The 24,594-nt window shown below is 42.3% G+C and overlaps 1 protein-coding gene across 2 annotated transcripts in view; it reads right to left on the minus strand.

Moving 5' to 3' along the window:
- LOC113639213 (A disintegrin and metalloproteinase with thrombospondin motifs 20) overlaps positions 1-24,594 on the minus strand; it is a 118,409-nt gene that overhangs the window by 66,651 nt on the left and 27,164 nt on the right. For both annotated transcript variants that reach the window (XM_047819318.1, XM_027140951.2), the window contains exons 4-9: positions 19,997-20,159; positions 5,167-5,414; positions 3,068-3,151; positions 2,451-2,575; positions 1,482-1,522; positions 588-693 (exon numbers count right to left, since the gene is read on the minus strand). In XM_047819318.1, the coding sequence (XP_047675274.1) occupies positions 588-693; positions 1,482-1,522; positions 2,451-2,575; positions 3,068-3,151; positions 5,167-5,414; positions 19,997-20,159 (767 nt within the window). The remainder of the gene's footprint in view (positions 1-587; positions 694-1,481; positions 1,523-2,450; positions 2,576-3,067; positions 3,152-5,166; positions 5,415-19,996; positions 20,160-24,594) is intronic.

Below are 24,594 nucleotides of genomic sequence, written 5' to 3' on the forward strand. Positions count from 1 at the left end.
ATGTACCCCGAGTATCACTATGAGAGTCAGTTTAGTAGTTTGTGCCGACAAACATGGCACCTGTATCCCAGAACGCACAGAGAGTTCGGTTCATTACCAACAGCTGGGTCGATTCAGGGCCGAATTACTTTCTCGCTTAATTGGAACGCCTCTGAACCAGTTGTATTGGTTCCATCCCATGTATGTATGGGTTCTCAACGGGAACCAAAAGAAGAGTGACAACACATGAGGGCTTGATTTTATACCCACTACATTTGTGAAAGCACCCTAATCTTCTCTGCTCCAGAGATATCAGGAAACAAAGCACAGACCTTTTTTTCACAACAACAGAAGTGTATCCCAGATCAGTATTAACTGTGCCCTGGAGATGGAAAGTCTTATGGGAGTCTGAACCATGCTGGGTGCAGTAAGGAAGAAGAGAGGTCAGAGTACAGAGGGGGTATTAAGACTGGCCTGTTATTAAACACGCACTGGTTTTATTATGCTTTGCACCTGTGTGTGCCCCTGTGAGGGGGGATAAGAGGGCTTTTGTGTGTTATAAGAGACCACTTTCAGCTAGGCGGTTCCCTCCGGGGGCCGAAACTTACACGTGGCCCAGCTCGTGGGCGATGGTGAAGGAGGAGCTCAGACCGTTCTCTTCACTGATGGAGCAGCTCCGGTATGGATCACACATTGTACCCAGTTCTGCCAGGCCTAAATGTAGAAAACACACACACACACACACACACACACACACACACACACACACACACACATGACCAGAGCAGGACAACTATAGTCATTACGTTCCACTGCATCCCATTGTTTTCAGCTTTAGTTCAAGTAAAGCAACTTTAAAAACTTGTAAATATTCACATCCATCAACGAGCCGAACAGCGAAAGGTAACTGACGCTGACCTACACACCTGCGTTCCTGGAGAAAGGCTCATTATACAGTATGTTATACTGCACTTTGATGTAATAGCCTTTGTATCATCATTTGTACATCTCCTGTCTGGCACTGATCCAATAAGACCAACACAGCTGCTTCATCTACACACAGCTAACCATGGAGTAATGTGAACTCATACAGTATGAAAAAAAAAGCTACCGTATGAAGTTAAATGTAGCCGCGGACTCCGGGCATCGCCGGACGAGGTCACAAGTACGTAGACATCTTACAAGGTTATGGCTGACATGACCTTTAAATCTCGGTGAGTCTAATCAGCTGTCCATGAATAGTGTAATTAATTCCTACCGGTGCTGTGAGAAACTCACGTCGACGCTTCGCTGTGACGCCGCGCGAGGTTACGATCGAAAATACTCGCAAAACCAAATGCCATATCGTGTTTATATAGTAAATAAACAAACTGTAACTTTTTGTTTTTTCGTTTGTTTACGACTACATTATTACTTCTGTTCATAGCATATAGTTATGAGAATAAGTGAAATAATTAATTAATATCGGGTCAAATAATCATGATAAAAAGAGTGAAATTTACCTAACGTGTCACATTTGTCTTTTTCCCGACAGATGTCCTCCCTGTATGAAAACACAATAAACGCTTTGTAGTAGTCATAACAGTTAACAGCAAAGACTATGAAAGTTCATCAAGATCAGAAATCCTTACAGATTAGCTTATGCTATAGCTTGCTGGCAGGCAGCAGCATTATAGATAAACCATTAGAAATAACACACAAAAAAAAAATCCTCTCAGATATCAAAGCAGATTAGTTTACGTTAGCTAGTTGCCTAACATTAGCACTGGAGATTCTAAACATTAAACACTTACAACGAAATTTTCTCCCAGAGATCCCGACAGGTTTACGTTAACTAGGTGGATTAGCATTAGCACTAAAGATTATAAACATAAAAAAATTAACAGCAAGGAAATTCTCTCCGAAATCTTTGGCACGTTAGTTTCCGTTAACATCTTTGGCTAACGTTAGCGCCGAATATTCATTCATTCATTCATTCATTTTCTACCGCTTATCCGAACTTCTCGGGTCACGGGGAGCCTGTGCCCATCTCAGGCGTCATCGGGCATCGAGGCAGGATACACCCTGGACGGAGTGCCAACCCATCACAGGGCACACACACACACACTCTCATTCACTCACACACTCACACACTACGGACAATTTTCCAGAGATGCCAATCAACCTACCATGCATGTCTTTGGACCGGGGGAGGAAACCGGAGTACCCAGAGGAAACCCCCGAGGCACGGGGAGAACATGCAAACTCCACACACACACAAGGCGGAGGTGGGAATCGAACCCCCGACCCTGGAGGTGTGAGGCGAACGTCCTAACCACTAAGCCACCGTGTCTCCCAGCACTCAAAAATCCTTTAAGAAGCCCATGAAGATTAGCCGATGTTAGCTAGTTGGATAGCATTAGCAATGATATATTATTATTATTAGTAGTAGTAGTAGTAGTAGTAGTAGTAGGAGTATATATAAAACTCACCTGGTGATGAGCAGAGCAGTGTCATGATGAGATGGATGACTGTCATCTAGAACATTCTGACTTTGTTGCCACACACAAAAGTTGTGTAGCGTCGCAGCAGCATAGCGGTTCACATTCGGCCCTTCCTAAAACAATACAGCGAGAGCCTTTATTACCTCACGGACAAATTTGCACAATGATTTATATGTATGCGCTTTTCCATTGAAAGTATCAACAAAAAACCCAATCATGTCAAATCCTACAGGACAATAAACACAATTCCTGCCATCAGACTCATCGTTTTTCATGTCATATTACACTGTATGATTGATATATATATATATATATATATATATATATATATATATATATATATATATATATATATATATATTCTGTCATGCTGCCTTGTCTAGCTATATACTGCTAGCATTATCAAAATTAGCTGACATCTTTAAATAGTCGTTAATTTTAAAGACTAATTAAATCACTGTACCATTTTTATTTATTTATTTATTTTCAAAGAAAGTTTCTTTAAGCAGCGAAGCCCGAAAATGAATCCCAACCACAACAAAAAATCATGCTATTAAAAACTCCAGGACACTTTATCATGCGTTAGTTAATTAGATGTCGTTTACCTGCTCGTTGTGAATAACGATGAGTTTGACGATCATGATATTGATGAGGTTTCCAACACTTGGATCTTTGTAAACTGCAGCTACCTGAAATGAGATGAAATGAGCACACAGAACAGAGATGCAAACGGATGCTCAAGCATGTTGGTTAAAAAGCTTGGCCTTGGATCTGAAGTCGGAACGAACGGCTTACGGAAACTACACAACTCTCGTAACCCGAGTTGTCATTACGATCATGTTAAGCAACTTCTAAAACAACACTGACATAAAACTGAGACCCTGTAAATCTAAAGGGAACCGTGTATATGCCTGTGTGCTGATCCTAATGGTGTCCTAAAAGCCTGACAGGAATTCGAGAGTCCTCGCTATGTCATGCAGCTCGAGGCCAAACCGCAAGCAGCACACCTTAAAAGATCTTAGATAAATTACCACAAATATACAAATAGAAGGAAAGGAAGAAAACAGAGGAGTGTAGATGTAAAGAAAGAAGAGACAAAAGGGGACCCTTGGGGTATAATCAGTCACTGTAGGGCACTAATGAAGGCTTTTGATGGGTCAGGGTGGTTTCAGACTGTTTTCAGACAGCAAACATGCTATAATGACATCATCGGTGTGCTAAAAAAACATTTAAGATCCCGATCTATCAGACAGACACCACAACAGACAACACCACAGTCTCGCTCTTATACAGTAGCACTGAGGTTTTCACTCGTTAATGAAAGGGACAAGAATTTATAATGTTTCGCAGCGATACAAATTATTACAAACTATACACTGATCCGATAAAATAAAAGACGACTCGTTTAAACGAAACTGTCTCTCATTGTTTTCAACACATTTGTATAGAATGTGCTTGTACGTATAAAAACAATTCATTAAAGCGTCGGTACACTTTAAACTACAGAACAACACAACCGAAACTACACATTACAAATGCAAGATAAGACTAGATTTGTAAAGTTCGTCGCGACAAACTTTGATGTTGGCTTTGATGGTGCAAGTATTCGCAAAGGCAGGTGCTCTTTGGAAGCGACTTGACATATGGGTATGTGTGACTTTTTGAGGCACTTGGACAGAAAGCTTGTGAAAGCTACTGGACCACTAGGTTGCCAATACTTTTGGAGGTGAGCAGTCATGAGCATGTGACATGATCCGAATACCCGTGATGCAATTTCCCTCATTGTCCTGAGTGTTTTGATATATGACATGTCAATGTTAAGGAATTTTTTTGATTTTGCTTATTTTGGGGGCGGGGCTGCACGTGACGTCATGTGACGTGACCAGAATACACGTGAGGCAAATTCCCTCATTGTGCTGAGTGTTTTGATATGTCACATGTCCATGGTGTGCAAATCTTTGAGTTTCACGTGACATCACATGACATCACGTAACGTCACATGACCACAATACACGCGAGGCAGTTCTCCTCATTGTGCTGAGTGTTTTGATATGTCACAAGTCCGTGTTGTGCTAATTTTTAATTTTCACGTGACATCACGTGAAGTCACGTGACGTCATCAGAATACCCGTGAGGAAGTTCCCCTCATAGTTCTGAGTATTTTGATATGCCACATGTCCGTGTTGTAAAAAGTTTTTTGATTTAGCATATATTGTGGGCGGGGCTGCGGCACAACCGGAAGGCCAGTCGGTACACCAATTTAAACCTTTGTTCAGAGTCTCACCCTAAAGGATCTGGTCAAGTTTGGTGTAGAGAGTTCGAAAGCTTGCCGAGTTATAAACCTCTAAAGTTTATAATGGGAGTCTATGGGGAAAAAAGTCAATTTTGAGACCCGGTACCGGAAGTACCGGTACTCGGATCGCTTAGAAAAGTAATAGCAATAAACTTCATACCAGGTTCTACAACATATCTGAATTTGGTGCATGTGGCTCGAAAGTCCTAGGAGGAGTTACTGTTGATAAATTTTTGTCTAAGCTTAATAGGAAAACAGAACGTTGGCGTCTACAAAGACAACATAACTAAAAAAAAATAGAATTCCATGTCAAGTCAATGGCAACTACTGTTTTTTGTTTTTTGAACAAAACGGATTTGACCGTCCAACCAATTCAGAAGTAAAAAAGGTTTGTAAAAACATCTTACTTACTACTGACATGATTGTTAGAATGTAGTGCTCCAAGTTGCGTCCGTGGTGTCGCACCATCTTGGCGTCTGCCGTGACCATCAGCTCTACGAAGCGAGGATAAGACAGGAAACGTTTTCTCCGACTGCCACTGGAATGATTTTTAGAGGTCGATTGTTGCATCCCGGGCAAATGTTTGTCCATAGTTTCCCATATTGACTTAACCTCTTCTTCAAGACTTCCATTGCTATGGAAATGATCTTTCATGTTATCTGTGTGAAAAAAAACAACAACTCGGGTCACGGGGAGCCTGTGCCTATCTCAGGCGTCATTGGGCATCGAGGCAGGATACACCCTGGACGGAGTGCCAACCCATCACAGGGCACACACACACTCTCATTCACTCACACACTACGGACAATTTTCCTGAGATGCCAATCAACCTACAGTGCACTATAATTTGTATTTTCACTATTATTATTATTATTATTATTATTATTATTATTATTATTATTATTATTATAAGCTCATATAAATATACATAGAAAGAGTTTTAATTATCTTATGGAAAATCTGTAAAAAGTAACAGCAGATATATTTGACTAAGTTCAAGATATTATAAGTTGCTAAGATGTTTATTTTCCGTCGTACGGAGACCTTTGTACCACCATACGACAAATCAGGTCTTGTTCTTAAATTCCACCAAAACTGGATGATGTAATCAAGAAAATGACATCTTCTATACAGCGTTATTAACCTGTAAAAATGAACAAATGGCAGTTCAGATGTTCAGAGTCATAACATTCGAAACGTTAACACCCTGAAACGCTGTGGAGCTCATGTGCCGCCCTGTGAACTCGCATTCCCTCGTTCTCTCTCCTGCACATGGAATGAGAAGCACATGGACAACAGAACACACAAGATTCCCAGATTCTTAAGCAATGACAGCTACAGAGAGAAAGACAGAGAGAGAGAGAGAGAGAGAGAGAGAGAGAAACAGAGAGAGAGAGAAACAGAGAGAGAGAGAGAGAACGAATGTAAAAAGAAAGAGAGAGAGAAACAGAGAGAAAGAGAGAGAACGAATGTAAAAAGAGAGAGAGAAACAGACAGAGAGAGAGAAACAGAGAGAGAGAGAGAGAGAGAGAGGGAGAGAGAGAGAGAGAGAGAGAGAACGAATGTTAAAAGAAAGAGAGAGAGAAACAGAAAGAGAGAGAGAGAGAGACGCGCTACCTCTAGCTCTGAACACGGAGAGAGAGGTGTAGAGCAGAGAGGAGAGACGAGGCACAGACTGTACCAAGCCAGAGCGATGCGCAACAGCGCGCAAGAGGAGACAGCTATAGATAGAAACAGAAGAGAGAGAGAGATAGATCGAACAGAGACTAGAGAGAGAGAGAGATAACGAATGTTAAAAGAAAGAGAGAAACAGAGAGAGAGAAAGAAAGTAAAAAGAAAGAGTGAGAGAAACAGAGAGAGAAAGAAAGTAAAAAGAAAGAGAGAGCGAGAAACAGAGAGAGAGAGAGAGAGAGAGAGAGAGAGAAAAGAGAGAGAAAGAAAATAAAAAGAGAGAGAGAAAGAGAGAGAAAGAGAGAGAGAGAGAAACAGAGAGAGAAAGTAAAAAGAAAGAGAGAGAGAGAAAGAGAGTGAGAGAGAGAGAGAGAGAGAGAGAGCGAGAGAGAGAGAGAGAGAGAGAGAGAGAGAGAGAGAGAGAGAGAGAGCGAGAGAGAGAGTTAAGGGGATGAGTACATTAGCCATGTTTATCTAGTGTGAGTTTGGTCACATCCCCTTCTTTTGTTTACAGCAGTTTCCACTTCAGTGTTAGACGAGCCACTTCAGAATTGTTCAGTTAAACAATCAAACTCTCTCCAGCCTTCCTTGTCTATCCACACTGCCATCATGCCTGACAGATGAACGGTTCAGGTTCTCTAAGGAACAAGACAGAACGATAACTTACAACAACGCCAGCAACGCAAAGTCTCTCTCCTCAGAGCTGTTGTGTGCAGGGAAATGATCAGTTAGTGTTGCTCCACTGCAATAAAGCCAAGCAGTAATAATAATAATAATAATAATAATCTTTCTATTCTATCACGTTAACCGTACACAAGCCCAGAGCTGCTTCTGGCAGAGATGTATGTAATCTGTGAGTGGATTTGTTTACTTTAGCTAAGGAATGGCCATTTATTTTCCATAGAGTGTACGCCTGTGGGCTCTGGAGTTTGTCTTAAAGCTTTTTCTGCTCCATTGCAGTGTGATATATGGGTGCATGGGCTGTTATGTCAGAAAGAGAACTTGTGATGTTTTGGCATTGTGCCACACGTCAGCACAGAGTCGATCCCGTTCCTACAGAACGCTCCGTCTCAGAAGCTTTCACATAAAAATAAATAGAAATTACAGAATAGAACAGCATACCATAGTGTTTATTTCCTATTAATCTACAGAAATCTGTCCGTGACTCGAGTTTGACTTCCAAATGCAACCAAATCAGCCACTGGGGGGTTGCACAAGCTTGTGCAACCGCAGTGCCGGGCCAAAGCCCAGATAAAATTGGAGGACTGCGTCAGGAAGGGCATCTGATGTAAAAACCCGTGCCAAATCAAATACTCACTCCGGTGATCTTCTGCGGCAACCGCTAACGAGACCTGCAGAAAAGATACCGCCACCATTTCACAGCCATTCGTCAAAGATAATCATCCATCCGTTCGTTCATCCGTTCATCCGTTTCTGTACGATAATCCTACTGCAAGGTCGGAGGGCACCTGGAGTCGAGGCACAAGGTGGTGGATATCCTGGATGGCTTGACAAACAAACCCAGGGCAACATTCACACACAGGATAATTCAGAGATGCCAATCAGCATACGTCTTTGCACTGACAAAGAAATTTTCACAGCACAGTGTGATCGTGCAAACTCCACACAAACAGCGAAGTGACAGGAATCAAACTTCCAAACCTCCCAAAGGTGAAAGATAAACATCTTAAGGACTAAGCCATCATGTCTCCCATATTTAATACGCTATATGTCATCTTCCCAAGAGACTAGAAACTACAAACCTGTCAGCCCTGCAGATTTGTTTTTCTATGGCTGAAAACATATTGACCGTTGCAAAGGTATTACACCAGAGAATAAAGCTTAAATTAAAAAGTCTGCCATACAAGACACTGCGAATGAGTCGTTACTAAAAAAAAAAAACTATTAAAGCTGAATAACCTTCATAACCTTCCTGTTATATAACACCTTTAAACCAATCAGATTTGAGGACTGACTAACTAAATTAGCCAGGATATTTTGAGTCAGGTGAGGCGTCACCGAGCGGCTTAGCGGTCTTGACCACAGGCCGTGTAAATGCCATAACGACTTCCTGCTGCTCTTAGGCAGGACACGATCGTTTCCCGATGTACGCTCACACAATTTTTTGGACGATACGTCAAGCAGAAATACACAACAATACAAGGAGGGCTGATCTTTCAGCTGAGAGAATGTCAGGTCCACATATCACTGTTTCGGGACACGACGTTTATTCGGAAGTATAAAAGCTCAAAGAGCTTTAAAGAAAGCACTTTGCATTAGTTTTACCTTCTACACCTTAAATTCTGGGTAAAGTTAGCTGAAAATGACGTGACGTACGGCTAAGTAAGGTGCACACACACAGCAATGAACACACACACACACACACCGTAAACACACACCTGGAGCAGTGTGCAGCCATTTCTGCTGTGCCACCCAGGGAGCAGTTGGAGGGGTTTGGTGCCTTGCTCAAGGGCACCTCAGTTGAGGTATTGCCGGCCCGAGACCCGAACCCACAACCATTAGGCCACGACTGCCCCTTGACAAAAGCATCTCACACTGAAGTCAACCCAACAGTGGCCTGAATATTTTTATACAGACTTGATATAAAAAAAAAATAAAAAAATTCATTCGATTATACTTTTTTGTTCAGAAATCACTACCGTCTATGGGGACAAGAAGAAATGCAGCGAGTTGGTGGATGGATTCGGAGATGCAGGCAGTGCATCCAGCCATCTGTGCATCTGTTTATTCACAATGATGTGAGAGTACACAGCTCTCCCATAAACTATACACAGTGTCTGTAAACAACAGCCAGCAAACTCAGTCGTAAAGTAAAATCAAAGCAACCGACAAGTTCCCCAGCGGTGCATAAGCTTTGTTGATATGAGCTGTGACCAAGAAAACCTGGAAAGTTGTATACAGTTTAAGCAAAATGAGGGAATCTCCTCTTCAATCAAACCATGTGCACAACCTCAGAGGCCAGGAAAGTGTGGGATCCGTCCGAGGAATATGTACACATGGGAACCGCTAGACACTGGGCACTACCATGAAGAGCTACACAGTGTAGCAGGATCAAGCTACTGAAAACGATAATTTATTAGAATTATTAGCATAGAATTTACCGGAACCACCATTTTCATTCATTTACTACCGCTTATCCGAACTTCTCGGGTCACGGGGAGCCTGTGCCTATCTCAGGCGTCATCGGGCATCGAGGCAGGATACACCCTGGACGGAGTGCCAACCCATCGCAGGGCACACACACACTCTCATTCACTCACACACACACAAACACACACACACACTCTCTCATTCACTCACACACTACGGACAATTTTCCAGAGACGGCAATCAACCTACCATGCATGTCTTTGGACCGGGGGAGGAAACCAGAGTACCCGGAGGAAACCCCCGAGGCACGTGGAGAACATGCAAACTCCACACACACAAGGCGGAGGTGGGAATCAAATCCCCAACCCTGGAGGTGTGAGGCAAACCCTTTGAGGCGAACGTGCCTCAAAAATAAGTAGCCTATAAATAATTCAAATCAGGATCTTATGACAATTTTAATAAAAGATGCTCTGTGACTGAAAGGTTCAGGAATTAAAGCTTGACGCTTTCTAAGTAAATAACCGACGGTTCATCGATCATTCAAATAATGAACATAGTATTTGAATAGTTGGATAGATTCTTACAGTAAATCAATAATGAAGGATGTAACATCCATCCTTTCATCCATCCATTTTCTGTGATGCTTATCCTACACACCCATTCACACGCTACGGACGATTTAGAGACGCCGATCGGCCTACGGGGCATTTCTTTGAACTGGGAAAGGAAACTGGGGTACTCCTGAAGTACAGGGAAGAACATGGAAACTACACACACACACACACACATACACACATATACACACACAAACACAAAAGGACAAGAATTAAACACCCAAAGCAGGAGCTGTACGACTAACATGCTAACCACTGAGCCTCATGTGCACAATTTAAAAAAAAATAAAAAATCATAAACAGGGATATTTTGTTGGATTTGCTTAAGATCTGGGTAAAAGAATCCAATCTCATGTCAGCTTGCATCTATTTGATGGATACACAGACCTCAGCACTAAACTACTGTAAAGAGGTACTGTATTATTTGCAAGTGGTTTAACTGACTGAGGAAAAAACCAAAACCAACAGAAAAGAAAAAAAAAATCAGACGCAATTATGTGCAATCAGCGACTAGACGGATAAAAATACTGACAAAAAAGCAGTTGTAAACATACACCTCTTGAACTTAAGCCTTAAGGGAGGAAGACGTAAACACTGCAGACAACCATCGACACACCTGTACGTACCTGCTTATAGCTGCTTCTGTCAGATCGTGAATCGTTCGTTTAAGATAAGCTTCGGTTCATCGTATCGACGTGAGCATAGAGAGCGATCTCATTCGAACGGTCATGAAAGCTTTAAGCAAGTGAAGAAGTGACACTTATTCGGGAAGCTTGAGTAGGTTTAAGGGATGCAGACACGTTTATATCCTAATGAATAGCAGGAATGTTTTCAGAATATGACTTTTCCTATCATTAGCATTAATAATCGTGATACAGGAAACACCTAGTCTTAGTGCTTAGCACGTTCGCCTCACACCTCCAGGGTTGGGGTTCGATTCCCGCCTCCACCTTGTGTGTGTGGAGTTTGCATGTTCTCCCCGTGCCTCGGGGGTTTCCTCCGGGTACTCCGGTTTCCTCCCCCGGTCCAAAGACATGCATGGTAGGTTGATCGGCATCTCTGGAAAATTGTCCGTAGTGTGTGAGTGTGTGAGTGAATGAGAGTGTGTGTGTGTGTGCCCTGTGATGGGTTGGCACTCCGTCCAGGGTGTATCCTGCCTCGATGCCCGATGACGCCTGAGATAGGCACAGGCTCCCCGTGACCCGAGAAGTTCATCGGATAAGCGGTAGTAAATGAATGAAAATGGTGGTTCCGGTACCACCATTTGGTAGGGAATGAATGAGTGAGTGAGGAAACACCTATGAGTAATGTTGTGAATCACTAAAGTGATCTAGTGATAATTATAGTATAAAATAACATTTTCTAAAAAAAGTCATTGCCACTAATTTGCAAAATCTCGAGACCTTAGAAACTTGTCATACTTAATGTTTGTCTCACAGGTACGTTGTGGGTTTAATTCCTGTCTCTGCCTTGTGTGTGTGTTGAGTCTGCATGTTTTCCCCTTATTTGGGGGGTTTCCTCTGGGTACTCCGGTTTCCTCCCCCAGACCAAAGACAATGCTTTAGACTAACCGGCATCTCTAAATTGTCCAGAGTGTCTCAACTTGTGTGTATGTGTGTGTGCGTGTGTGTGTGTGTGTGTGTGTGTGTGTGTGTGTGTGTGTGTGTGTGTGTGTGTTTGTCCCATGCGATCAGTTTGCATCCCTTCCACTGCCTTGAGTCCCACTGGATAAACTCCAGATTCCCTGTGACCTTGTGTAGTATACCGTAAAAGATGCAGAAAATATACGGATGACTTCCGTTTTATTGCTTTGTGAGAAAGAAGGGCCAAAAAAAAAGCGTATTCACTTTGACAACTCATCTAAGGTGAGCTTAATAGTATCCATGTCACAACACCGCTGACTCCGGCATGTTTTTATGAGTCATTACAGAGATTAAAGTGTAATATTATCAATCATCTGCGTTCCTATGGCCACAAGGATTCGTCTGATTTAATTCATTTCTCTCTCACTCATGTTACTTAGTTTTAAATAGAATACAGAGAGAAAGTTCACTGGTGGCTGTAATATATTATCTCATAGTGGAAATAACCACTAGGTCACCTCAGAGGCTGTGTGGTAATGCAGTCGTAATAGCGGGTGTCAGAAACAGTAAGGATGATGTCAGGTAACTATTTTATCAACATGACATTCAGCAGTTTGTGACATTAGCTATGACAGTCAAATGATTTATGCCTTAGATTCATACTGAAATACCTTTAAGGTCACAGGTAAACATGCATACTGTATGCAGTATATTCATACCCACACAAACAACTAAGATACAGGTACAGACGTGTCACTCGTCAGCACCATGTTGTAGCGTGCAGACGGTCCCTGGTAAAACTCGCCCGTTGACGTCGGTCCAAGATGCCCAGACGGTGATTCCAGCCGTGCAAAAAATAGGCACGGGATTTTTCGATCCCATCTTCTACTACAGTACAGTATGACATGTTGAGATCATTAGGTCTAGTACTTTGTCTATGTAAATATTTCAGTCAGAGGTACATTAAGCGCATGAGTTATACTTAACCGAGGTAGAAAAAGGAGAGGCATTTATTATGTTGGCTTTGTAGAAGATTCTAAAACATTCTGTTTTCCTATTTAATCTTAGACAAAAATGTATCGACAGTAACTCCTCCTAAGGCTTTCGAGCCACATATCGGATATGTCGTAGACGCTGGTCTGAAGTTTGTTGCTATTACTTTTATAAGCGATCCGAGTACCGGTACCTTCGGTACCGGGTCTCAAAATGGCCTTTTTTCCCCATAGACTCCCATTATAAACTTTAGAGGTTTATAACACGGCAAGCTTTCGAACTCTCTACACCAAACTCAGCCAGATCCTTTACGGTGAGACTCTGAACAAAGGTTTAAATCGGTGTACCGACTGGCCTTTCGGTTGTCCCGCAGCCCCGCCCCCGAAATATGCAAAATCAAAAAACTTTTTGAAACATGGACATGTGACATATCAAAATACTCAGAACAATGACGGGAACTTCCTCACGGGTATTCTGATGACGTCACGTGATATCACGTGAAAATCAATAATTAGCACAACATGGAAAAGTGACATATCAAAACAATCAGCCCAATGTGGGGAACTTCCTCACGGGTATTCTGATGATGCCACATGCTTGTCTCCAAATGTTTTGGCACCCTAGTTTTCTGTCCACTTGCCTCCAAAAGCAACACTATCCCTTATGTCCACTTGCCTCCAAAAAGCACCATCCGTTGCGAATACTTGCATCGTCAAAGCCAACATAAAAGTTTGTCGCGACGAACTTTACAAATCTAGCTTTAAATTGTAAATGCAGTGTGACTGAGGTTTTGTTGGTGGTTTTTCCTCAAAAGTGTTCTTTTCTTCCATCTCTCAACAGACTTATGAAACTCTAGCTTCCTTTCTTTTCAGCAAACGTACTAGAGCGGTCATAGGGGCCCCATGCTCTGTACACCAGACTCAGCACTAACACTTCACGATTCAACTAATTCTCCAGCATGAACAACACAGAGTGCAGAGAATGATCTAGTAAACTATTAACTTAGATAATTACAGACCTAAATAAACATGAGGTTTTTAGATCTGGTCAGTTTACGTTGGTACAACATCGGGCTTTGGGTTAAAGTAAGCTGGATCACATCAAAGAACATCTTCCACCCACAGAGTGAACTAACAGCTATGGTCCTACGTGAGACAGCTTTGGCCTACATCCTTTCAGGCCAGGCGGTGAGTGACCTCGAAACAAAAGAGGAGGCTGAGGTCATAGTCAAACAAGCAGCACATTTCTCTCACATGAAAGGTTTCAGGAACACTCAGTGAAGGGCTGATTCAGTCAAGTGGCTAGAAAAATAAAGAGGGAAGTTTTCCATGGAAACACACTAAAGGTAACAAACTCCTGAGAAAGAACTACAACTAAATCAGGACGAAGTTACTGTCACTGCTGTGACGGTCTTGAACGATACAGAGGTCGATGAACTATAAGCTGAAAACCAGAATATTAATGACTATCATAAATCTGCGTGTCTGTGTGTGTGTGTGTGTGTGTGTGTGTGTGTGTGGTTAGGGTTAATATTAGAACTCAGAAAAAGAAGGTCTTATTAGATATAGTTATACCCACACGTAATAATCCATGTCTAGCTAAAAATATCAATAAACTTGAAAGTTTAGTTTCAATCACTCATTCATTTATTTTCTACCGCTTATCCGAACTTCTCGGGTCACGGGGAGCCTGTGCCTATCTCAGGTGTCATCGGGCATCGAGGCAGGATACACCCTGGACGGAGTGCCAACCCATCGCAGGGCACACACACTCTCATTCATTCACACACTCACACAATTTTCCAGAGATGCCAATCAACCTACCATGCATGTCTTTGGACCGGGGGAGGAAACCGGAGTACCCGGAGGAAACCCCCGAGGCACGGGGAGAACATGCAAACTCCACACACACAAGGCGGAGGTGGGAATCGAACCCCCGACCCTGGAGGTGTGAGGCGAACGTGCTAACCACTAAGCCACCGTGTCCCCCAATACAATATATATGATATAAGAATAAATAAAAAAGTCTGTTGGAGTGCATACCGTGTTCCCTTGATTAACTTCATGCACTACACACTACATGTTTTGAAGAACTCACCCCTATCCCCTGCTCATGTTTAGAGTAGGCTGCTTGCTCACACAGATAAGTACCTGCATGTTTCTTTAGCCCACCGTGCAGCTAAAAAAGATTCACCAAGCAGTTCATAGGCAAAAACATTTACGTTTAACACTTCTTACATTCTCAAAAACTCCTAAGCATCCCGACAGCCTGTAATGGTACAGTATAACAATCAAACAACACAGTCTGGGCCACCCAGCTATAGGTCATTTGATCAAGACTACACCAGAGCATGGTTACTGACCCTTACTCTAATCATCACAAAGAGCTTGCCTGGTCTTAGGTTAACAAGGTAGAACCTAATGTTAACACCAGCCGGCCAAGAAATTCCACAAACTCGGGTGCGGTCCCTGTTAGAACACAGTTTAAGTAATTAATTGAGAGTTTCAGGCATGTCTGAAGCAATAAGTGGAATATATTTTTTTACAGGCGTAAGCAGTTTAGTTTGTATAATAATACAACACGTACTTTTGTTACAGCTTTGATCACATTAAAAACCGTGATGATGCCAAATGTCCTGTAAGGACAGAGAGTATAAAACCTGAGTCATGAGCTATGTCAGAGCTTCTGTTGGCAGACTGTGTATTAGAATGATCCTGTTATATGGCACTAGAACAGGAATGTACTGTAACGATCTCCTCTTCCAAGATGTCCTGCATTTCTCACTAAATATTAGCTCTCTGAACGGGTTTGAAGAGCGATAGTTATATATTATAGTTTATTACCTCCATACTTACAGACGTCTTTGGATCAACGTTAGAAATTTTTTAAAATAATGGCAAACTCCTGACAGGAAGTCGGATTTTAGATTTGCGTATTATTAACACTTTTAATACATTTACGGCATTTAGCAGACACCCTTATCCAGAGTGACTTACAAATGAGGGTTAAGGGCTTGGCTCAGGGGCCCAGCAGTGGCAGCTTGGTGGACCTGAGTTTTGAACCTATGGCCTTCCGATCAGTAGCCCAACACCTTAACCACTGAGCTACCGCATCCCATAATAATTCAAGCCTTTATTATCATCACATATACATTACAGCACAGTTGAATTCTTGGTGGACCTGGGGTTCGAACCCATGACCTTCCAACCAGTAGCCCAACACCTTAACCACATCCCATAATAATTCAAGCCTTTATTATCACCACATATACATTACAGCACAGTTGAATTCTTGGTGGACCTGGGGTTCGAACCCATGACCTTCCAACCAGTAGCCCAACACCTTAACCACATCCCATAATAATTCAAGCCTTTATTATCACCACATATACATTACAGCACAGTTGAATTCTTGGTGGACCTGGGGTTCGAACCCATGACCTTCCAACCAGTAGCCCAACACCTTAACCACATCCCATAATAATTCAAGCCTTTATTATCACCACATATACATTACAGCACAGTTGAATTCTTAGTGGACCTGGGGTTCGAACCCATGACCTTCCAACCAGTAGCCCAACACCTTAACCACCGAGCCACCGTATCCCATAATAGTTCAAGCTTTTATTATCACCACATATACATTACAGCACAGTGGAATTCTTTTCTTCACATACCACAACTGACGAGGTTTGGGTCAGAGTGCAGGGGCAGCTATGATACAGCGCTCCTGGAGCAGGGAGGGTTGAGGGCCTTGCTCAAGGGCCCAGCAGTGGCAGCTTGGCTGTAGTTTGTGAGGAAATCTACACAGTAATCAGAGGTTCATTTTGTTCTAAATTCTTTAGGAAACTTAGGTTGGAACACAGGAAGAAACACACACACACACACACACACACACACACACTCTTTTTACACACCAAGGAAAAAGGCGAAAACGCTGAACCTCGAATGGCACGAACTAGGTCGTATAACAGTTATGAGAGGTTACGTTCGGGGTCGAAGGTTATGCTGGAATTTAATACTTTTCAAACAATAAATGTGTCAGTAGACAGTAGCTACTCTGCATCGTCATACATCGGGATAAATTCGTCTTGGGATAGAAATTTCCCTCGCTTCTCCCTCTCACCTCATCACTTCTTCCATTGTGTCTTGTGTTCTATGGGAAATCAGATGACTGTGAGCGACTCCGATTTAAGACAAGACTCCTCTTTCAAGGCCAACATAAAGAACAGAGGCATAAGCCATGAGATTACCGACCCTCACAATGGAAGCTTTTATTCACCTCTGCAACCTGCTGAGGAATATGTACACTATACACTCAGGTGCCTACAGTAAATCATTCGCAGGACAGATATTAGGACAAGAATCGTTCCAATGTCTACTTAATACTGGAAGTTGCTTAAACGCCGTGATCTGTAAGTCGGTCACAACAAACTTATATATATATATATATATATATATATAAGTGTCCGGTCAGCTTTGTGCTCGGGTCTTCATCAGTGAACATCTGAAGACTTCGGCAGGAAGGAATTAGTGTTGTCTGTAATGAACTCAGAAATGATCTCTGACCTGTTATTTCTTCAGGAGCTCTCGGTTCAAGTGTTAAATAACTCATTCATTCATTCATTTTCTACCGCTTATCCGAACTACCTCGGGTCACGGGGAGCCTGTCTCAGAACTCTCAGGCGTCATCGGGTATCGAGGCAGGATACACCCTGGACGGAGTGCCGACCCATCACAGGGCACACACACACTCTCATTCACTCACACACACTCACACACTACGGACAATTTTCCAGAGATGCCAATCAACCTACCATGCATGTCTTTGGACCGCGGGAGGAAACCGGAGTACCCGGAGGAAACCCCCGAGGCACGGGGAGAACATGCAAACTCCACACACACGAGGCAGAGACGGGAATCGAACCCCAAACCCTGGAGGTGTGAGGCAAACGTGCTAACCACTAAGCCGCCGTGCGCCCCCATTTGCATTATTTCAGGGAAATAAAAAGGACACATAGCTAACGTCATAATTATCGATAGCTAAGTGAACTAGTACAGTTTAAAAAATTTTCTTTGCGGGCTTTGAGAAAACGTAAGCGAGTCGTCAGCCAACGTTCCGTCTAGGAGAATATGCTGTTCTTGTATTCGCGTCGTATACAAGACATTCGAGACATCGGGAGCTTATTTACCTGGTTATGCTTGAAAGGCAGAGAGTTATATGACAGCTTATGCACTGAACTTTGTTTTGCTTGGTTTCATCAGTGGTTCCACATACTGTACCTGCATGTTCCTGACTCTGAAAAAATGGTCTTTCATCTGCACATGCTATATAATGCACACATAGTAAACATCACTCTGTCAGCAGGATCCCTTAGATGAGGCGGTTCTTTAAAAAACACACACACACACACACACACACACACACACACACACACAAATCTGTCACGTTGCACTGATTTGTCTTCCTGTTGTTGCATTTTCCCAAGAAGACATTTCACATTTAGATTTCTCAATGTGCTCGAATAAATCCTAATCGGTCAGCAATTCAGCGGCGTCCAAAAATCTTTCACTTTTAATAGTGGGAACGTAAGCTGTCGCTCTCTAAACATGTTTTGCAGCTGCTCTTCACACGGCATTCTGTCCATCATGTGAGAGTCTTTTAATCCTAACCCAAGCAAATGCGTTTCCAATATCATCACAACATCATCGCATAAACATTTCCTAACACCTAATAGCTCATGACCTCAGATGGCGATACCGCGTTCGGTACTAGTTTTGGCGCTGATTAAAGACGTAGATTAAACAACATATTTTCTTGTCTCTTATTTATGACATGTGATGAGGCAGATTCAGATTTAGCTTTCGCTGGCTGAGGTTGGGCGTCGCTCGAAGCGAGTATACCGTCTGACTCATACGTTTAAAGTGCCTGGCTCGAGTCGCTGGCACTCGCCCATGCTGGCTCAGGGTTTAGCGTGTGCTAACAATCATAGGTGCGGAATTCTTACAAACGATCCCGACGTTCCATGCAAAGCGACGATTCCCGATCCCACGTGCGCTACGTGATTTCCAGACACGTGATTTTGTCCGTGCAGACAGTGACAGCTGAGATCTTTGCTTGAACAGCGAGAACATGAAATATTCTTCAAAGACCATCTATCTCCAAATCTGCCTCCAAGTTATCTGATAATGGTGAGATCCACCACTTAAAACACTTTCAACTGTAACATCACTCATGTCTTTTAATCCTGCTGCATTGTCTATCAGCTGCTTCTTCTTCTTCTTTTTTTTTTTTTTAAAGTCACCGGCAGTCGATCCTCTTTCTTTCATTTGCAGAAAACTTTGCAGGAAACCTTCTAAACAGATAAAAAGGTGAAGTGTGTTGACACCAAACCGAAGCAGCCACGGCCCTGGCCCAATAAAGCAGAGCATATGTGAAGAAATTGGATCCGTATGGTTCTATTCAGGCCACGGGTTTTAATACCTTGGCAGATACAGATCCAAACTGCCTGTACCACACACAGACTACTAGAAAGAAAGGGAAGAATATTAAGGAGGTATCAGCCTCACCCTCTGAGTCATTCAAACCGCTCTCCATTCCAGCTCGCACAATGACCCCGAGCTGGGTACAATGGCTAAGTTCACACAACAAGCAAATCAAGCAGCCGACACACACACGAGATTTATACGAGCCGGCATAAAGACCGCCCGCGAGGAGGACCGCCGGTGATCCTTCAGGCTTACGTTGCACTGAACTTCGCAGGGTCACTCTTCTGAAGGATCCATTGACACCACCAAAAGACCTAAGCCATAAAAATTCTAATTAAATGGGAGGCTTCGGGTGGGATAGTAATTATAGCAAGCCCCCCTGTTTCCTTAAGGGCTGTTTAGGAAACATTGTTGGTTTTTTTTCAGCCTGGGGGGGCTAATACTTAAGAAACAAGATTGCAAACTACACGCCATAAAGGATCTGATTTGTTCTCGTTAACAAGAATTTCAGCGACTTAACCCACACCGAAGGATTTAATCCTCTCACTGTGACTTGTGCCAAAGTCCTAATATGTAGTAATATATTTTAATTTGCAGTTTGTTCTGTTTATACGGCAAAAGTATCCAGGCAAAAGTCCAAAAGAATGCGGAGCCGAACTCCGTCACCATGCCGACATGATAAACAAAGACACCATGAGTGTAATTTGAATAATAATAATAATAAATAATAATAATAGAGCTAATCGAATGATCCACGACACATTTGCTTTTTGGTCTTTACCTGAAGATGCGCAAGCCTCGGACTCGTCGCCGTCACGCGTCTCCTTCCTCTCGTGTTTGTATACCAGATGGGGTTTGTTGTGTTCTTCTTCATACTCCTCATCATCAGCTGCCATTAATGGTTCCAGGAAGTATTCTCCGCTGTGGGTTGTAAACGTACCGATCTGCAGGATCAAATGAAATCACACATCATTAACACTTCAGAGAAAAACGATGCTCGATCCAATCGTCCCGTCGTTCCAACACTGAATCATACATTCGTTCGTTCATTCTCTACCGCTTATCCGAACTTCTCGGGTCACGGGGACCCTGTGCCTATCCCAGGCGTCATCGGGCATCGAGGCAGGATACACCCTGGACAGAGTGCCAACCCATCACAGGGCACACACACACACTCTCATTCACTCACACACTACGGACAATTTTCCAGAGATGCCAATCAACCTACCATGTATGGGTTAGGGGCGTGTTTGTTTTGGTGATTTCAAATGTCAACATTAGCTTTCAAACAACGGAGACCGCACCTTTAAGGGTCTTGCAAAAAGGTGCCCGGTGGTGGCCGCTCGGTAGAACCGTGATTCAAACTAATGACCTTCCAATTGCACCTTAACCACTAGGCTACCGGTAGTCAAGACAACAAAGTGCAGAAATAAGTTCGCATAAGCTGCTAGCATGTTTTACAGCACAGAGAGATTTAACCAAGAGAAAGATCTTAGCAGGGATGTGGTAGCTTAGTGTTTAAAGTGTTGGATTAACAATCAGAAGGTTGGGAGCTCAAATCCCAGCTCCACCAAGCTGTCGATATCGGGCCCCTGAGCAAGGCCCATAACCCTCAATAGTTCGGTCGTATTAAATGTAAGTAGCTGTAAATGACCCAAGTGATACGACCGACTGAAAAGAGGAATGTTCATCTGAGGCTGTTTGAGCTCGCTCAGTCGGTACGTTCGGCGCGTACGTGGTAATTTTAACAGGATATCTTTCATTTGAACACCATCTCCGTGAGGATTATTTCCATTTAGAGTAAAGAGGGGGAATTCTGACAGGAGAACACATCCGGACACAGCCTCAGGGATGGAAAGATGACATAACTACAGCCGGGCACGAGCTGTAACAACACGTCCACTCTGAGCACAGAGGAAATCCTACAGACACAGAAACTATCTGCCTACTGTCATGAAAGACGCCGTGTTCATGTCCACGAAGGGTCGTTTCGCTAGGATTAGAGATGACATTGCTACAGTACAACAGGTGTGAATGGAGTAGATGAGAAGAACGGACACTGAATTACTTCCAGAGTTTGTATTTTTTTTTTTTTTTTTTTTTTCAGGATCTTGTTACGATGAATAATGGATCTCCTCGATGATTCGCTGTGAGCACCTTGTAATCGGGGGTTATTAAATCAAAGTGCAGACAGGAACTGTTATCTGTGGTTTGAAAGAGACAGGAACACTGCTGAGAGGAGAATTAGGTAATTATCTCATCTGACACAAAGATGCTGCGTTTTTTTTTTAAATATAAAACACTGTATGTCGATACAGTATGTGGGCACGTTCGCCTCACACCTCCAGGGTCGGGGGTTCGATTCCCGCCTCCGCCTTGTGTGTGTGGAGTTTGCATGTTCTCCCCGTGCCTCGGGGGTTTCCTCCGGGTACTCCGGTTTCCTCCCCCGGTCCAAAGACATGCATGGTAGGTTGATTGGCGTCTGTGGAAAATTGTCCGTAGTGTGTGTGTGTGTGTGTGTGTGTGTGTGTGTGTGTGTGTGTGTGTGTGTGTGTGTGTGTGTGTGTGTGTGTGTGTGTGTGTGTGTGTATGTGAGTGAGAGAGTGTGTGTGTGTGTGTGCCCTGCGATGGGTTGGCACTCCGTCCAGGGTGTATCCTGCCTCGATGCCCGATGACGCCTGAGATGTTCGGATAAGCGGTAGAAAATGAATGAATGAATGTCGAGATGTGAAACTGCAACTGTGCACATTTAGGTATTCAGACCACAGACATAACTACAGACTTTAACGTGTTACTCCAATACGGACAGCAGCGAAAACGGAGGTGTGGTCCTGATATGTTTACGTGATTCTTGAGGCTAAATCAATATTTTTTTGCATAATATCAGCTCGAATTAAGACCTGTATTTATGTAATCTCCACCGTCTGACATGTATGATGTAACCACACCATGCCGACGCTTCAAAATCTGTTTCGGGCTGTAAATACATTTCATAACATCACCCAAGGCCTATATTCAGTAAAGAGGACATACATATAAATATGACTCGGTTTATCACTTCTCTAATCTGGAGGACGGAATTAAATTCAGTTTCATACGAATAGAATCATCAACAAAACTTCCCGTGTTTTGACACTTAAAGAACACCGTAATTAATCCAAGTGTACGATCAGCTTATCCTTTAAACAGTAAGCACATGGAATTACCCAAAATATCGCCATTATTTTATTGTTCAAAATGTTACATTAACAAATAAAAATGTCTTTTATCGTGTGCAAGTTATTATTATATTAGATATAGAGTTTTTCCTCCCTAAAGCTCAGCAAAATAGCCAGATGTTCTAAATCAAGTGACATTTCATATTACTACTACTACTACTACTACTACTACTACTAATAATAATAATAATAATTATTATTATTAAAAAAATTAAATAAAATAAATACATAATAATAATAATAATAATTAAAACTATAAAATAAATAATAATAATAATAATAATAGTAATAATTTAAAAAATTACATAAATAAATAATAATAACAATAATTAAAACAATAAAATTAATAATAATAATAATAATAATAATAATAATAATAATAATAATAATAATAATAATAATAATAATAATGAGTAGAAGTCATTTTTATTAAATCATATTAAACTTGCAGAAATATATTGGCAAGATACTGACCTCTGATTAGATTTTTATTTTAATGCTTTTTTTTTTGTAATAAATCAGCAGTCATCTTTGTTTTTATCTGTTTTTATCTGTTTTTTTAATAGTCTTTTGCTATTTATTTTTCTTTGAATTGCAGTTGACCAGAAATGCTAAATGACTCTTCAATCTGTGCTCAATGTGACTCAAGCCATCCCATCGCAGGGCACACACACACACTCTCATTCACTCACACACTACAGACAATTTCCCAGAGATGCCAATCAACCTACCATACATGTCTTTGGACCGGGGGAGGAAACCGGAGTACCCGGAGGAAACCCCCGAGGCACGGGGAGAACATGCAAACTCCACACACACAAGGCGGAGGTGAAAATCGAACCCCCGACCCTGGAGGTGTGAGGCGAACGCGCTAACCACTAAGCCACCGTGTCCCCGCAGTTGTATTATTAGTTTGTTTTTTTCTCTTGTGAAGTAAAGACCTGACATATCGTCCGGTGACATATACGAGACGATTCGCACGTGCAAAGTCATGCTGCTGTTCAGGAACAAGTGCTGAAATTAAATGCTGAATGCAGCTTCTTTCTTGCGGCCTCTCTAATATGAAAAAATATAAAAAATGTATAAACATCTCTAAGCAGAAGTGAAATGTCATCTGAAGAAATGATTTTATTACTGAATATTTTTAAATACATTCCGTCCCACGGTATATTGTTGGACGGGTGCTGAACATTCTGCCTAAATCTTCAGACTCCTAAATCTTCACACTATATGGAGCATTGTATATAAAAGAAAGCAAATTACACAGGTCTTTTTTTTATCTTTCCTTTAGTAAATAAAAATAATAGCACAAGTAACACACAGCCGAAGTGTTTATCTGAGAGACCAGTTCATCTAGTCTAAAAAAGCTGAATGATGTATGGCCCATTGAAGCATACCAGAATTAAATGACTTGCGTCCTCTGTGGTCCTGCCAGGAGCACAGCAAGTTCACAAAGTTCCTATTTACCGCTTCTTCAGCATGAGTAATCCCCTCGCTAAGATAACTAATTAACGAGTGAGCAAATGCAAATCGGTCACTGAGGCACATTCTCAAAGGACCCAGATCAAAGAATGGGAACGTACAACCATCCCAGTGCCAGTTAACAGGAAGCTAAGCTAGTGACCAGCATTTTAAATCCAGCAACTGAAGTAACACAAATAAATAAATGAAACGAATTCAATCCTGGAGTAACCCTAGACTGAACTTTTCAGTGTTCACGGACCTATTAATCAACAAACGTCTTACTGCAGATGCCCTAAAATCGTATAGTATACAGTAAGTGACACAACAGGATATCAGACTTTAATCAGTATCTGATTTAAAGAACAATCAGATATACTGCATATTATCAGTTGTCTGAATGTGTGTCCAAAAATTCTTTCGACATTCATTCGTTCATTTTCTACCGCTTATCCGAACTTCTCGGGTCACGGGGAGCCTGTGTCTATCTCAGGCGTTCATCGGGCATCGAGGCAGGATACACCCTGGACGGAGTGCCAACCCATCACAGGGCACACACACTCTCATTCACTCACACACACACACACACAACGGACAATTTTCCAGAGATGCCAATCAACCTACCATGCATGTCTTTGGACCGGCGGAGGAAACCGGAGTACCCGGAGGAAACCCCCGAGGCACGGGGAGAACATGCAAA

Source organism: Tachysurus fulvidraco, chromosome 10 (assembly GCF_022655615.1).
Source record: "Tachysurus fulvidraco isolate hzauxx_2018 chromosome 10, HZAU_PFXX_2.0, whole genome shotgun sequence".
NCBI lineage: Eukaryota > Metazoa > Chordata > Actinopteri > Siluriformes > Bagridae > Tachysurus > Tachysurus fulvidraco.